At 37.2% G+C, this 16,727-nt stretch overlaps 2 protein-coding genes across 5 annotated transcripts; both read right to left on the bottom strand.

Annotated features, from left to right (window-relative positions):
* Positions 1-355: 355 nt before the first annotated feature.
* On the bottom strand, positions 356-790 carry LOC135643749 (protein WUSCHEL-like). Its single transcript, XM_065161086.1, has one exon. The coding sequence runs from the start codon at positions 788-790 to the stop codon at positions 356-358; it is 435 nt and encodes a 144-aa protein (XP_065017158.1).
* A 4,050-nt stretch (positions 791-4,840) lies between these two features.
* LOC135643836 (uncharacterized) lies at positions 4,841-16,727 on the bottom strand. 4 transcript variants are annotated; one of them, XM_065161201.1, is made up of 7 exons: positions 16,507-16,727; positions 13,709-13,879; positions 11,031-11,195; positions 10,683-10,925; positions 9,360-9,494; positions 9,006-9,103; positions 4,841-5,456 (listed from the first exon to the last, which is right to left on the bottom strand). In XM_065161201.1, the coding sequence occupies exons 1-7, from the start codon at positions 16,687-16,689 to the stop codon at positions 5,393-5,395; spliced, it is 1,059 nt and encodes a 352-aa protein (XP_065017273.1). In that variant the 5' UTR covers positions 16,690-16,727; the 3' UTR covers positions 4,841-5,392. The 4 variants fall into 4 exon arrangements, with proteins under 4 accessions (XP_065017273.1, XP_065017270.1, XP_065017272.1 ...); XM_065161198.1 differs by having other exon boundaries at positions 4,841-5,451; positions 16,507-16,726; XM_065161200.1 differs by having other exon boundaries at positions 4,841-5,451; positions 10,761-10,925; positions 16,507-16,723.

The raw sequence follows: 16,727 nt of genomic DNA, 5'->3' as shown, positions 1-16,727 counted from the left end.
GAAACCTGTGTAAGAACCGTGGTATTGTATTGACTAGGGTTTAAAGCCAAGCAGACTTTTCTGCCGTGGAATATGTCCTCGGATACGATGAAATGCAACTGAGGAAAACGTCGACAAGCTGACCGAATCATATGCACCTATTCTCTTTAAATATGTAATGTTATCTATGACATATGACAGATTATGAATAAGCAAGGCATAGATACTGTAATGCATGGCTTACTCTGAAGCTTGTTTCGGCGGCCGCAGCAGCATCATAAGCATCGTTCCCGCTCAGTCCAACAGCATACGACCCAGATGAACGACTAGTGGTAGGAATCCCTGCATGAATGCAACACCAAAGACGGATCGGAAATCAAGAAAGCCCGAACGTGAAGGAAAAGAATGTTCTTTTGTTTACGGTACCAGGAGAGACGACAGCGGAACTCTTGTTGCTGCTGCTGGTGGTGGTTGCGGTGATGTCCACGGTGAGCCTCTTCTTCTGTCTCTCCCGGGCCTTGTGGTTCTGGAACCAGTAAAAGACGTTCTTCCCTTCGATCTTGCCGTACTGCCGGAGCCTGGCTGAGATCCTCTGGATCTGCTCCGCGTTCGGGGACCGTAGGCCATTGTTGTAGTAGAGGTCCCTCAGTATCCTGATCTGATCGCTTGTAGGGATCCACCTCGTACTGGACTGCCGGCAGAGAAAGCTGGCTTTGCTCCCTCCACCCCCACTCGAACAGCTGCCGATGTTGCCATCCTCCTGCAGCAACTGCTGCTGCTGCTGCTGCTGTTGATAATGTTGTGGTTCCATGAACGCTGATCACTAGGAGACCGAAGAGGCTGGACGGATGCTGATGGAGTGAAGTGAAGTGAAGTGAAGTGAAGCCCGAGGGGAGTGTATTTGTAAGGGATGAGAGCTGGGAGATTGAGAGTGTCAGATGGATATCTTTTAGAGAGGGACTGAAGCTGACAGATGGGAACTTGAACAGGGAAGGGTACAAAGAGGGTGTAGAAAGCTAGGGGTCCAGGCGCTATTGCGAGGTTGAAAAGGCAGGCAAACATAATGATTGCAGCTGATGGATGCAGCGATAGGAAGACAGACAGATTGCTGAAACCCTACTATTTTATTACGATGATGAAGTCCTGTGGGAGAAGGGAGAACGAAAAGAAGAGTAAGCTTTAGAGCGAATGAATGGGGGGAAGGAAAGAACTCCATGCAAGATGATTAGATATATATATATACATATAGGTGGCTGTATCAGTTCGTAGCCACTGTGATCTGTTGCATTGCAATCCCCAATGTTTCTCGGGAACATATCATTATCATTGGACCATTGACTGGTGTTGCTTTGTTCCATCCAGTTTGCTGGTAATTCATGCTTCATATTAAACGAGATATCCTATTTATGAGAATGTACGTACGACTCACGTTTAGAAGAATGAAGTGTTAGAGCAGCAACATACTCTCCAAACGAAGATGAAGTGTCGAGTGCTCACCTACGATGATGATTTCAACAAAATATGATGAAACAAATGAACTACAACAATTGCTTTATCCAGAATGATTAATTATGATGCCATAAACAATGTTGTATTGACGATAAAAGCTCTAAAAATAAGACCTTGAAACTCGTGAAAATATATTATTTCTTTCCATTATCGTATGCCGATATCGAGCACGATATGTGGAGGATTTTGGAATCAGTAGGAGAGGATTAATACAACAAAAAGAAAAAGTAACTTTAAAGAAGATTTGGATCGCAGTTTTTTTGCTTTGGGAAACGTGCAATCCACCATGTTGACAAACACCCCACTGTTGTTGCGGCTCTCTCTCTCTCTCTCTCTCTTTGCTGAGATGTTAGCGATTCTGTTTATTAGAATGATTTATTGAGTGGATATAGAAAATTATAGCAAATGATACTATTGAAGTTCCTTGTTTGGAGTGATAATATGGGTTTTCTTTTTAATGTTATTGATATTTCTTAAGGAAAAAAATACCAAAGTAAAATTGAGTTCTAATCAAGACAGGTGTGATGTCTAAAGTTCACAGTTTGATATGTGTTTAAGCTTTTAATATAGCTATAAATCACTTTAATTATGCTCTAATCACTTCACTAATTTTTTTTCCTACTAATATCTATAACATTCTATCGATATCAAAAGTGGACGAGATTAAGATTGACTTATAATAACATATTGAATACATTATCATTAATTTCAGTAGAAATATTTTCATCAATAATTTAGGTTGAATAAAGTTGATAAATCAGTTAACCCATTATCTCTGATTAATATTTCATGTGTCGTTCTTATAATTATCTGATTTAAGCTTGAGGATCTAAAAGATTTCATATTACAAATAATGACTTAATTATCCATAAATATTTTTATTCAAATTCAAAATACAATTATATAACCTTAACAAAAGTTTGAGCAACTCCAACAAAAAAACCATGCAACTTAATAATTCAACAACCATGTTGATCAAGCTGAAGATGAGAAGCAAAATCATTGGTAATATTGTGCTTTTGAGAAGAAAGTATGACAACCCACTTAATCTAATTTGATTTCCTGAATCCTAAAACATGTAAATATCTTAGAATGCCACCAAAATAGCGTCAAACAAAGAATAATTTTGTGATAGCATTTAATACATTTGGCAGTGACGCGAAAAGCAGTCATTTTTCTGTCCCCTTCTACAGTCCAAATGTACTGCACCACAAAAAAAGAAAGCAATCACTGTTCATGAACAAAAAACATGGAGATCTCGAGATCCCCTTCACATGACGCCCTAAAAGTCCTCCTCCTGTCGTAGCTGCTGCGGCTCTCTCATTCTCCTTTTACACCAGAAAGAACAAGGTGTGATGACCAAACCAAAAAGAAACAAAAGGAGAACCCTCTCTCTCTCTCTCTCTCTCTCTCTCTCTCTATATATATATATATATATATCTGCAACTGAGGCTCCCAAGTTCTAGTCTTCAGATTGTGCTATATTTGCCGACGCTTCCGGGCACCGTCATGAGATCTGCCTCTCCCTATCATGCAGACGCAACGCGGCTCCTGTTTCCATCTTGTACTGGCATGGATAGGGAGGGGTGGCTACTGCATGGAGCAGCAGCTCTAGGTTTTAGCGCGCGGGCAATATTTTTCGTCGCGTAATCATCGATTGGTGTTGTTGTCACAGCAGATCCTGAAAGATTTCTCTAAGATATCACGAAAGATATGTCTTCTGCCGCTTACGGCCACCTTTCTCTCTCAAAGTGTCACAGCGCTGCCCTCCGGTTTTGACTGCACTGCGCACTGAGCAGTACTCTACTTCAGTTGAAACAGAGAGAAGAAATCCTACGTCCTCTTCTTCTGTCGTGCAAATTCATCATGCTTAGATCTCCACAAGTTTTAGCTTGCATTGTGTTGTTTCTTGCAGCATCTGTAGTTATATTGGAGACAGAAACAGGATGGACCACCAGATCTCTCGGCTTCTATGTGTCGTCTGACTCATTCCCAGTTGAGTCGGTCGCTTATGTGAGACAACATCATCATTGCTTTTAGACCTAAAAGAGAATGTCTTCAGCAGGCAGTCCTTCTCATGCCACGATCATAGTTCATCCTTGTCCTGGACAGACGAGACGTAGTACCTCCGGCAACATTAGAACTAATCCCAACTCTAATTAATCTCAAGGCTATCTATCATCACTGAATCCGATTGAGACCGCTGAGCTAAATTGTTCTTTAATGGACTAAAAACTTAATAGAACCATAGAGACAACTTGTCAATATAAGATCTTATTTTGGTAATAGAATCCAACATTAAATGTGAAAGATATCTGTTGGCAACGCCATATCCATATACTCCTTTTACTGTGGCGTCGTTTGCTCACAGAAGTCTTGCTTGTACTTTCAGAACCTCTTCTAAGAAAGACTCGGATGGACTGCAGAGGCAAGCGAGAGGGTTTTTTGGGGTCTATAATGCAAGCGATGTATGGCGAATCTGTGCGTGTTTGTGCATACATCATCGACCCTCGGGCTATTCTTCCAGCAGAGAAAACTGGTCTGATCATACTCACAGCTGCCAATGTTGCTATCTCCTTGCCGCTGCCATCGCTAGAATTCCACGAAAACCAGTTGGACTAAAAGAGTAAAGAAGGTGGTGAAGTATGGAGAGAGAGAGAGAGAGAGAGAGAGGTGTAGCAGTTTGAGTGTCAGATGGATATCTTTTAGAGAGACAGTAGGTTGACAGATGGGAACTCAAAATGGGAAGAGAACAAAGGAGAGGGTGTAGAAAGCTAGGCTGCAGTTGCAGGCGCCATTGCTTGGTGGAGAAGGCAAACACACATGCACGATGAATGAATGCTTGCTTACTTGCGGCTGATGGATGCAGGGAGAGAAATAGAGAAAGATGAGATGAAAACCCTAATATTTTTTAGCATGATGAGATGTAGATGGAAGATTGGAAGATGAGACACAGGCTGCAATCTCCATGTTTCCTCGAGAAAGGCCATGCAAGATGGTAGGTGGCAAATCGGTCAGTGTGGTGTCTGTTGCACCACTGAGATCTCCGTCGCCTCGGGAACGCATCACCATTATCATTGGGTCATTGACTGGTGGCTCCAAATGGTGATGATATGATACTCCTTACTGTCTTCAATCAAACACTCCATACCCTTGTAATTTCTTCCAACAAAAACGAAACAAAATAATCATAAGCTACCCACCAAATGTCTGATCCAAATCATAACTTTCTCATTTTACGATCAACATGATAAAATATTTATGAAAATCATATGATTATTGAATACCTTTTAGATTAAATTAATGAAATCAATGTTTAGTATAATATTTTATGGATCCAAATGTTGAACGATTAAGAAACAACACACATAATCTATTATAGATATATTTAATCTAATATTAATGTTGCAACAATAATTACGATACCATAAACACATTGGTTAGATGTTGGATGATGATCCATCGGCGAAGATAACTTCATCGTTACTCCAATCTGAATGACGGATGAATGAACACGATGAAAGCTTCCTTCTGAAGGGACTGAGTCAACATTGAGATACCACTCTCGAAGAAAGCATCTTTAGAGATGTTCTCGGTGACTAACATAGGGCACAGCACAATTGATAAAGCTCATGTTTAAGTTTGTATAGGAACAATACAAGGAGGTAACTAATGCTGGATCTCAAAAGGATCAATGATAATATATGAACAAAAAAAAAAATATAAGCCTTAATAGTCATTGAATACCTTGAAATGAATGATCGTAAGTCCTAGCATTGCAAGATCTCTTGAATGGTAATAAAGCGTCCTTTCTCGATTGAAAGTTGAGCAGCAACGCCGATTGCAACAGATAACAGACCATCCATCAAGCTGACGGCAGGGGCATCGATACTTTCACCTTTGATCACAGATAAAAAATGCAGGTGTTCCAGGTAGCTTGATCCATGATGTAGTCCATCATACCTAGACTTGTTAAAAAAGACACATGAAAGTAAAGAACAAAAAGAAAGTATGTAAAGTTTGGATTCTCCAAAAATAAACAGAAGCCGATAAAGTGTCATAAGCTCAGTAGAGTAAAACATAAGACGAAAATTGCAGCGAAGAACATGGGATGATGATCTATCAATGGCAGGTTGGTTGACTTGATTTTTACAAAGACTAAAAAAATGTGAACTTAAGGCAAGCAGCAAGATATGATCAAAATTGTAATCCATGTTCGATTGCATGAACAGAGTCCTAATTTGTTTATGCTGTGTACCAATATCTTCTCCAGAAAAATTTCTGGAATTTCTTATCTGCTAAGTGACAGTCACCTTGAAGTATCATGAAACATTCATCCTGTCGAATTAGAAAACTTTGAAAGTGACCACTGATTTGATATTCTTGTCTTTGGACTTCTGGAACATTGATAATTCCACCTTATGTATAAGAATTAAGAACATAATACAACATAGACCCACCAATTCTGAGATTAAATTACAGATGTTCACTGCTCCCTAAGTTAAAATTCTCATTTGGATTCATAATTTTGAACGATAAACATCGCCAATCGTGATCTGAGATTCTGAGTAACAACCATTCCAATAACTTCTATGAATTGCACCGACCAATACTAAGCTTCTATTTAAGGCAGTACAGAACCTAGAAAGCCCCTTTAAGTTTCAGTGCATGACAAACCTTGGGAAACCCATTTTGGTACCATGTAGAAGTCTAGGTACAACCTACTAACTCAAAATTTATACAGCATGGCATGCTGACATGACCCAATATGTATAAGATTAACAATAAGTAATGAGGCCACTGAGTCCTATATCTCAGACTATCCCTTATATACCAGTGATACTACTAGTATGTCACATGACACAACACCACTTGCATGACATCATTCTCTCAGTTTGAATATCACAAACAATTTAAAGGATTACAATACTGTATGAAAAAGTTATGTAGGAGGTAGGCGACCTGTTTGTCTCTAAGTTGAACACAAATGGACTAAAAAATTCTGTAAGATGTAGATGACCTATTGATCAGTTCTTGAATTCCAGCAAAAACTTACCCATAAACAATAGAAACTTACGTTCCATGATGCATAGAGAAACCAAAGTATTGTATCATGACAAAGAAATATGGTGGTAATTTTGATGCAGAGACAGAATAAGAAGAATTTCTCCTGGATGCATTAAGACTGGGGATGGAGTGGGAAATAGACTTAATTGTTATCAAAATATTCTGTTTAGCAGAATCTAGTAGGTATGAAATCATTCTCACATATACAAATTCCTGGTAGCATAAGGCTGGAATCTATGCCTATTGCCTCCTATGATGAATATTGCTTGAAATTCTAACCTCCCGAGCAACAAGCTAAACGTATCACAGACCTTATCTCAGATAGAGTCCAAACCAAGCCAAAATCAGTAGTAAGGCACACAGGCCTAAAGTCTGGACCTCACTGAATTAATTCCAAGTCCTCACAATCATAAATCTCTCTTGATATATTTCACTCTTTTGTACACCCAACCCACCATCAACAAGCCCTCAAATCTAACCAGCCACTGGTCTTCTTTGCTCAATGAATCCAACGAAACTTCCTTTTAGTTCTCCAAAAAAATACCTTTTTGAACCCACATATTAACTCAGAAAAAAGATAGAAAAGTTAGAATTTTATTTATGCTCTAAAAGTTTAAAAAGTAAAATATAAGATGGGAAACTAAAATAGTTCTAGAGCTAAAACAAATAATGAAAAAAAATTAAAAATTGAACCCTTTTTTTTAATTTGAACAGAGGACTGTGAAAGTATAATGTTTGTACCAGCCAGTGAAAACACATCGACTCAGGACTAAGATGCAGACATCCTAATTTAAAGTTGTTAAAAGGGGCATTGTCCTTGTCCTTTTTAACTGATGATTCCGACTGAGAAAAGATTGGTTAACATGGTATAACCAACTCTACCAGGCAGTATAGACTGGTCCAACCACCAACTGGAACACAGACCATCAGTACTGGCCACTTGGCCAGCATGTAGGAACCACCCCAATCAGGCTTTTCATAACTCTTTTTTCTCAAATAGATTAGAGCATTGCAATTATTTCATCAACAGATGGCCAAACTAGATCAAAGAGCTTTTGATTATGGGGTTGAGGGCTTAGGGAATTGGGAGCTACTTCAGCTTTAAGCAATTAAGCTTCCATGAAAACATACAAGAAGTCATTGTGACAATGAAAAAAATGGAGAGAGGACGAAAATGAAGAGGAAGAAGTACAACTATGTTTTGTGAACCTTCCCAATAGTTCTGTTTTCCTTTTCGCCCCACCTGTATTGGCTGATATATTTGTTGGTGGTATATCAATAGTACTGTACTGGTCCGATCGAGGACCAGTAGAAGTACCAACACTGAAATTCAAAATCCTGGCATCAAATATTATTATACAAAACGAAACCATTTTTGACCAGTTCTTCTACAAATCAATTTAAACTGATCCATACCTATGGCATCATCTTTAAGCAATTTCTTTTATTTTTTCCTCATCTTGAGTTCTACAAGTAATGCCAACCAATAAGCCTAAGACATAGAACAAGAACATAATCCCTCTATACAATTTTTTTCTTTTTTCTAGCAGTAGACAATTGATACTACCCTTCATACTGATGACACCAAGATATTGTCAGTTTGACCACAATTACACTCGTTTACAACACTAAAAGGGAAACCCTTGATAAAAAAGACTAGCAGAGATAGTAACCAACAAGAGGAAAACTCACCAAGTGCCAATAGCCATCCCAAAGGATACAAGAGGGCAAAAGAAATGACACAAGTTTTTTCAAAAATTAAAAAAGACCTTAACAAGCAAACTACAATTCATTAACTTGAAGGCAAGGTATACAGTTTCGAATGATACCGCCCGTTATGGGCGGTACATACCGATCCGATAGTAAACCGATACGTAGACTGCTCACTACCGAAAGGTATATATATATATAGATATAGATATAGATATATATATATATATATACATATATATATATATATATACATATACATATATATATACCGAGCGGTATACTGCTCGATATACAGTACCGTATCGTGCCGAGAGAATGTCGAAACTTCAGTACGGTATGATATTTCAATCCTTGCTTGAAGGAATAAAACCTTCTATAAAGCAAGCTAGGTTTATTGCACTAGAAGTTGAGTACTGAGACTAGGAACTACTCATCATATCAATCAAATAAAGATTTCCACTTTGAATTGAATAACAAACTGTGCTTTTCTCAACACAAATTGAGAACCACAATACTTACTGAAGAAAGTTAAGATAATTGGTTCAGCAGGAGGAAAGTTTTTCATCTAGTTAAGGGGACTATTAATGTCAATGTAAATGATGACTTTGACAACTTGTAAATGTTTTATATAAATTTTCGAGTTTTCAACTAGCATATTATTGGTAAGCATATGGTTACAAGATAAAATTACATGACACAAAAAGGAGAGTTAAATTTAAATAGTTGATTGTGCATACTTGATTCGTGCATCCTCGGCTTTTTCTATCTTCACTCCAGCTCTTCCTTCAGCTCTAAGGCCAACATGTACAATGCTCTCAGGAACAAAGGCCTCACCCTGTTAACAAGTTCTGAGTTGTCAAAACTCAAAAGTAATATTAGATAATATAACAACGAACTCATGTTCTTCTTTTTTATTTTTGAGGAAACAATAAACTCATATTATTAGACACAATTAATTTGTAAAACAGACAGCAGATTATCATCAATGTAGCCATTCATTATAGAAACAGATTAGAAGTCAAGACGAGGATGTAGTAAAGAAGACATAAGAAAGTTTTTCAACAATATCTCAAAGAACTTGAGAAAAATACCTTCCCAATGTCACCTACGACAGATATTTCTTGCTCATTCTTGCTGCCTTCAGCAAACATGCACAAGTCAAGCATGCCACGAGTACCATTATCAAATTCTACTATCACGAATGCATTATCAATGATGTCTGGCACCTATATCCAGCGTTTAAGTATGAGAACCAATGGTATTCTAAACTAAACACACATCATTACCAACAAAAATAGAATCTGGTAGTACAACAAAAAAAAAAGCAAATCATAGGAATATTTAATAAATAACTCAATGTCATGACCTGAAATGATTCATCATCCATTGCATGCACTTTCTAAATCTAAATTTTTTTATAGAATTTGATGAATTTGTTAATGGGTTGTATTAACACAGGTAGTTTGGTTCACAGCACTAGTAATGGAGATAAAATAATGATTGAATTGTCATCATATAAAAAACCCAAGAGACCTTTGTGGATTCACAATGCCAATTCGAACAAGGAGAACTATGTACTTAAAGATAGTATGAGTTTAATGTACTTATCTATTGATATTTAAATATAACTTTGCAGTTGATTGTTGGAGCTTAATTGCAATTCAGCGACAAACTTACATGTTACAATGGTTAGTTATAATTTTAAGTTTAGCTCGCAATGCTACAGGTTGTGAACGTAATTGGGTTGTGATTGAATAGACAAGCACATTAAGAACTTGCAACTAATCTAGTAGATTTCTGTACCAAACATGATAGTCTAATGTCATCCATAAATAGTAAGTAGGTCTTAAACTCCCACAATAATTGTACAAAGAAGAAAACCATGTTGGAGCATCAAAGATTGCATGATTTAGTATATACCAAGTATAATCAAAGTATCAAACACTTCCTAGTCATAATTTTACGGAATAACATTGACTGTATTTCTCTAAGTGATATTGATAATTCAAATGAATGGCTAGTTAGGAAGATAGGCGCTAACACATCAGACACAAAAGATGAGTTGATTTTTTATGATGAAAATTTTATATTGGATGACATAGCAAGAGCATCTGAGCTTGGAGAAACAAGGACATATGTTGGACAACACGTAAAGCAAAGATGTGAAAAATCATCAAGGGTGATAAATATTGAAGAGAAAGTTAATTCTGACGAATCAGAAAAGGAGATTGAAGGATATGAATTGAGTGATAGAGGAGATGAAACCCTGCTTTTAATATTATGTTTCCTCCTAAATAGTTCCCATGTTTACTTGTAGATGATGGTCACCTAGTAAAACAAACCAATATCAGCACCTCATTTCAAAACATCTCAGGCATCTGGATCAAATCTATGAATATAGAAAAGAAGATTACAAGAATGATTGGCATACAATCAACCAGAAGAATCCAAGTGCTTGAGATATCTTCATTGGAAGTGTAGAAAAAAATGACCTTTCCATCGTAAGTCTCATCCTTGTGGTTAACATCAATAGATCCAGAAGCCATCACACGAACAGGATTTGCGGCTGCGAACAGCCTCATCAAATCAAAAAAGTGGCAACACTTCTCAACCAGAGTTCCCCCGGTGTTAACATTAAAACGGTTCCAATTGTTGACCTACATAAATCATGCAATATTACAAAAGATATATCCAAAGAAAAAACATTGGTTTACTTATGAGTAGGAAAGTCACAATTGTACTATAGTTACAAACTCATGTACCTTAACCAGGAAAGGAAATCGATGTTCGCGGATTGCCACCATTTTGACATGCCCGAGTATTCCACTCTTCACTATGTCAATTAGTTTAGATACAGGAGGCATATACCTGTATTCTAGTCCAACTTGGACTAGAATATCTGGCCGCTGCTTGGCTGCATTCACAATCTATGACAAGATATTTATGAAGGATAAAACACAAGGTAACACAGGGAATACGAGCAACAAATGAAATCAAACATATTACAAAAAATTCTGGAAAAAATGAATACTACAATGCTGTTGTTTGGAAGATTGGTATGGATCACCAAGCACTCACCTTCTTTGGAAGCAATCACTTCATAAGCCTTTTGAGCTTATTCATCATATTTGGTTCCCAAAGATCTTTAATTCTTTGTCATCTTCTTCCACAAAATTTACTCATGTATCCGTTTGTCCTTATGGGCACTCATTCATATAATTTTCTACTTATTTGCATTTGAAACAAGTGAATAATGGTTGGTATGACTAAATTACCCTTCACCATGAGTAGTAAGAGTTGAATTGATTGCACTTCTCACAATTTCAATTGCTTTTGACCCTAACATTATTATGAGTAAAATATCCTTTACAAGAGAAATGCAACTAAATATTAGCACACTCTTTACTCAACTGCTGACTAGTTTTGCTTTGACTTTCAGTGCTAATTGTCAAGCATTGGACAACTATTGTGGTCATTTATCTCCACTTCATCACGAATCATCACTCTTGGACCTCCAACATATCTTTCAACAAGTTATTTCTCCATCTCTCTAGAGTTATTCTGAACCATCAACCTATAGAGTCCCGCAATTTAGTCAATGAAGATTCTGTTTCCTTATTAGAGATTATTGGATTGTGAAAATAAAGTCAGAGCATAATCAAATTCACGTCTTTGGATGCATCACTTGTGTAACCATGGTTTTAATGTCTAGAGTTGTAAGCTTCTTGACGTTCAAGACACATGGCTCTTCAACTTGCCTTCATAGAGCTTCAATTTCTTCATCCTTTCATCTGTGTCATGCCCTATCATTGCTCTACTATGTTGATCTCTATGGCTCTACCTATTCTAATTGTCATAAGGATAATAGACCAAGAGCATAGGAAGGGTTGACAACAACTGATGTTGAACAAGAGAAGAGGGTAGAATTTAGGATATAAGAAAGTCATTTCTCTTCTCTTTTCTTGGAAAAATTAGTAACTAAGAGCTCAATAACAAGGATCCATGTGGGCTAATTCAAGGTTCCTAACAAGCTCCCCTCCCCTCCTTTATGAATGATTTGCACATTAAATATCTCAACCAGCAACTACTTTATAAAATATTACTAATGCATGGTGCATTGGAACTAAGTAGCATGGAACTTGATAAATTTGGCTTCCAGCTTGGTGACTTGCCCTGTATAGTAGTAGCTTAGCTTGGAAATTGATAACTTTGACAATTAGGATGTGTTGAAACGTGGTGATTTAATATTGAGGATTCTTCTGTTTGAATGCTGCTATTTATCTCTAAATCTATCCGTACACCACATCAATTTGTAAAAATCACTGTACAATACAACAGTGAATAGCCAGTATCATTTGTGCAATCTGAAATTAGAAAATGCCCCCAAAGCGATTTCCAAGCATAAAATTTCATAAAGGGAAAACATGAAGGTTCTAGTTCACCTTCTAGTCTAGCCAATCTAAGTCACTTTGTTATATATGGATTTCACCAGTTTCAAGCACTGTTAAGGGTAAAACTCAGGAGAATGGGTCCATACCAAATTGTCCTCATTGAGGATAGGATAATAAAAAGATGGTAACTAAAAGTGTTTTCATCTAGCAGAGGACCAAGCAGAGACAACCAAATTTCGATTTCAGCTAAAGCCACAAATCAATTTAAAAAATAGGTCATTCCACACGTAAATCTTGGTCAAAAGTTTTTTACCGATTTCATCTTGTACCTAATCGGAAGCCTTCTAGAAAAAATATAGGGATAGACAGAAATTAAAAAATAATAATCTGGTGGTAGTTTTCCTGACTCACTTAAGTTGAGAGTTTGAATCTTACCTTACAACAAATTTTGAAGGTGCTGAGTCGTTTAGCTAGTAAAACCAAAAAATTTTATTAGATCATTGAAATGTCTGGGAATCAAATTCTGACTTCATCACTTACTGTTTGCACAAAATAAAAGATACCAAAAAAATCACCTTAACTTGTTCAGTATTATACAAATATGTTGCTTAATTCTGAAATCAAATGTTTAGGGAAATCGTTCTCGAGTATGGCCTTCTTGACTTTCTGATTTATTGAACTGCATATAAAAGAATCTCAACAGAACGCATGCAAGATCTTTCAAAGCTTTTATTGACTTGGTTCTAATTTTTTCACAAATGACAAAGAATTCGTCCCAACTTGTAAACCATGCAAGGAGAATCACTAATTAAGCAACTAAATGTAGCAGAAGGTATGCATGCATAGATTCATTGCATCAACTCCCTAAGAAATTTGATTTGAAGCAATGTCTATCTAATAGATTAACATGAGCCTGTATTAAGCCATCTATAAGTATATTTTAATCAGGATTGTAGATCACTCAATTTTTAAAGATGCATAGCGAGTGCAAGCAAGAAAGTATGTAATATTTACATCCAAACAATTCATCAAGAAACATAATATCTTACCTTTCTGCAGTCCTCAACAGTAGTGCATAATGGCTTTTCCACGAGAACATGGTGGGGCTTATGATGGTTAATTATATCCATGAGAATTTCAAAGTGCGTCATGTTTGGAGATGACACAACCACAACATCACAAAGTCCACTGTCTAATAGCTGACGATGTCCTGGAAATACCTGAAGGTTTCAAAGTTTATCAGCAGGCTGCAGATTGGAAGGGAGGAAAAGTTGTAAGAATAATACCAACAATCACAAAAGTAATTTTAAGAGATTAAAATATTCCATTGGCCCACCCATTATGAAAGGTATGAAACAAGTTACCTTTCTAGTGTTGTGATACATATAAAAGCCCCAGATTTCTTCCTCAAGCCAAACCAGCCTGTAAGAACTTCTTATATATCTCATTTACCTCTATTTTGCTATATCTTTGGTTGAACAAGTACACTGGCCCAGAAGATTTGCTATCAAATAGTAGTATAGACTGCACCAGTTACACTATCCTTACATAAAAGAGAACTTACAAGTCCAACTACATGTTTTAGCAGTCATTCTCTCCAATACCTGTAGTGATCTCTGTAACTTAATTTAGTGGATATCAAGGGAATAGTGAGATATATGATTGGTAGTTCTTAGTTCTTACATTGCAACATATTAAAATTACTATCCTGAGCTTAACATATCAGTCCACCAAAATAATACAAATATCTTATAATTATCTGCAGATAAAACCTAGAAATGGAAAAAAATCCATTAAAGTTTCACAAGCCCTCCCAACCGAAGCCTTTCTATCATCATAGAATATTTAGCAAGCTTTAGGAATTCTTTTGATGATATGCCTGGTGTATTAGTCAATTGAAGATATCTCAGACTTATTTGGGGGAACACAATTGAAGGTAACAAAGATTAGTCGACCGATTCTTGCTATTACCATGCATACAATTTTAAACTTTGTAACCGTACATTAAATGTGATGTCACAGACAAGAATTCTAAGGAGACTATGGATGCTGCACATAGAACCAAAGTAAACTAGGAATAACATGCCTGGTTTGCCCACACAGTATGGCATGGGCAACCCTATTTGACTTGAGATATGTGCCCGCCAACACAAGCTAAAAATACAAAAAATAGTGTATTAAACCCCAGCATGCCATGGTAAAACACAATTTGAAATTCTTAAATTCCTTGTAAATCAATTTCAATCAAAATTGGTTAAAGAGATATTTTGAACTTGCAAAATATATAGAACTCCCACGATATTTGAAGAAACAAGAGAGGTCTAGAAGAACAAGGAGAAGAAGAAGGAAGATCAGTTGTTACTTCTATACTAATTATCTTTTCTTTAACGACCAACGCATTGAATTAGTCTGCCTAGCAACCAGTACCTGATACTAAAAAGGATATCCTTGATCAATCAAGTATAAAAAATGTATTTCAATCCACAACTTATCTAAGGCTTTTACACATTGTTTAACACTAATCTTATATAACTTAGGACTAATAATTTCCAAAAAAAGATTTTTTTTAAAATTATCACCTTAACTGAAACAGATTATCCTAAGTCCTAATACCTCCAGAACTAACTGATGTGATTCAGAAAGCAAGTGTCGGCTAACAGTCTTAAGAAAAATAGGAAAAAAAACAATTCATAGACCCCACTTGAAAATTCAATTTAACTTAATCAAGTTGAAAACATTACTTAATAATTTCCTGTGCATGTATCGGCTATTAGAATGTAAAAAAGCAAGTCATTGGTTCTATCTTAGCTTCAGCTATTATATTACTTAGACCATATATCATAATAGCATCAGTCACAAGTTTACATGCGTGGTAGGTGAAATTGAAAAGCCAAAATTTCAAATGTCACATGCTTTCTCTTGACAGCAAATGACACATTGCTAGTGTAGTTCCTAGAAACAGATGACCACCCAAGCAGTTGTTGAGTGCCCGAACTCTATAAAAGGATAAAGCAAAAGTCATAGAGGAGGATATCCAGCATAAACCATTGAAAATGAGAAAGTTGTGGCCTTGACTTTATTGGTGCATATACTAGCTGAATGAATGACACAAAGATGACTTAATCTCATCACTTCGTACATTTAACATATTGCTTAACATTAACTGATTTCATGACCAAGCTAAAACTATGTAAAGAGATAATCCCACAATAAATATGATAATTTGAGAAAGAAGCAGAACAGTAAAAGAAGGAAAGTAGAAAAGAAGTAATAACAGAGGCCAATATCCATCTTCTAACAAGCACCATCAAACGAAGATCAATATATGACTAAGTTCACTGGAGTTAAGTTTCATCTATGAAACACTCAGCAGATAACTCCCAAGGCTAATCAGAGCGCACTATAAATAACTGGAAACAAAAGCTACTCCATCTAAACCTCCATCAATAACTCTGATACGCCCTCATAGGTCGGGTCCTTCGGTATAACTTGACAGCAACTCCAGGCAACCAAACAAAGTCATAAATGAATCGAGCTCCGCAGTAACTTCGTCCTAAAGAGATTCCTATAAAGTCTACTGTGGCAGTTCAACTGGACCAGTACAAAAATCCTCGTCGAAACGTAGGTACTCAGGTTAAGCTAAACAGGGCTTGCTCGGTCCGGAGGCCTGGCGAGCATCCTCAAGAATTGGATCAATATCGTACCATCAAGGACAAATTTTCTTTCTGAGACCGGCCATTCAGATAATCCAAGATTCTGTTTTGCGGGAGGTGGAGGAGCGACAAGAGTGTCGGACCCGGTTTTAGGCAGTATAGAGTGGTCGGCAAGAGAGAAGTACAAGTATTACCGCGGGAGGTGGCGCGTGGAGGGAGCGGGCGAGGTCGAGGGCGTGCTCCAGCGAGGAAGGGTGGGGGTCGGCGACGCAGGTGACAGTGGCACCCTCGCTGCGGAGGTGGGCGAGGTTGACCATGTGCTCCCTCCCCATCATCCCCACCCCTATGATCCCGTACCTCACCGCCCCGCTCTCCATTCCCCTCTCTCTCTCTCTCTCTCTCTTTCGGTTGGATC

The sequence above is a fragment of the Musa acuminata genome, chromosome BXJ3-7, assembly GCF_036884655.1.
Source record: "Musa acuminata AAA Group cultivar baxijiao chromosome BXJ3-7, Cavendish_Baxijiao_AAA, whole genome shotgun sequence".
In the NCBI taxonomy this organism is placed as follows: Eukaryota; Viridiplantae; Streptophyta; class Magnoliopsida; order Zingiberales; family Musaceae; genus Musa; species Musa acuminata.
Note: the sequence above shows the minus strand (reverse complement) of the source record. Positions and strands in the feature narration are given on the sequence as shown.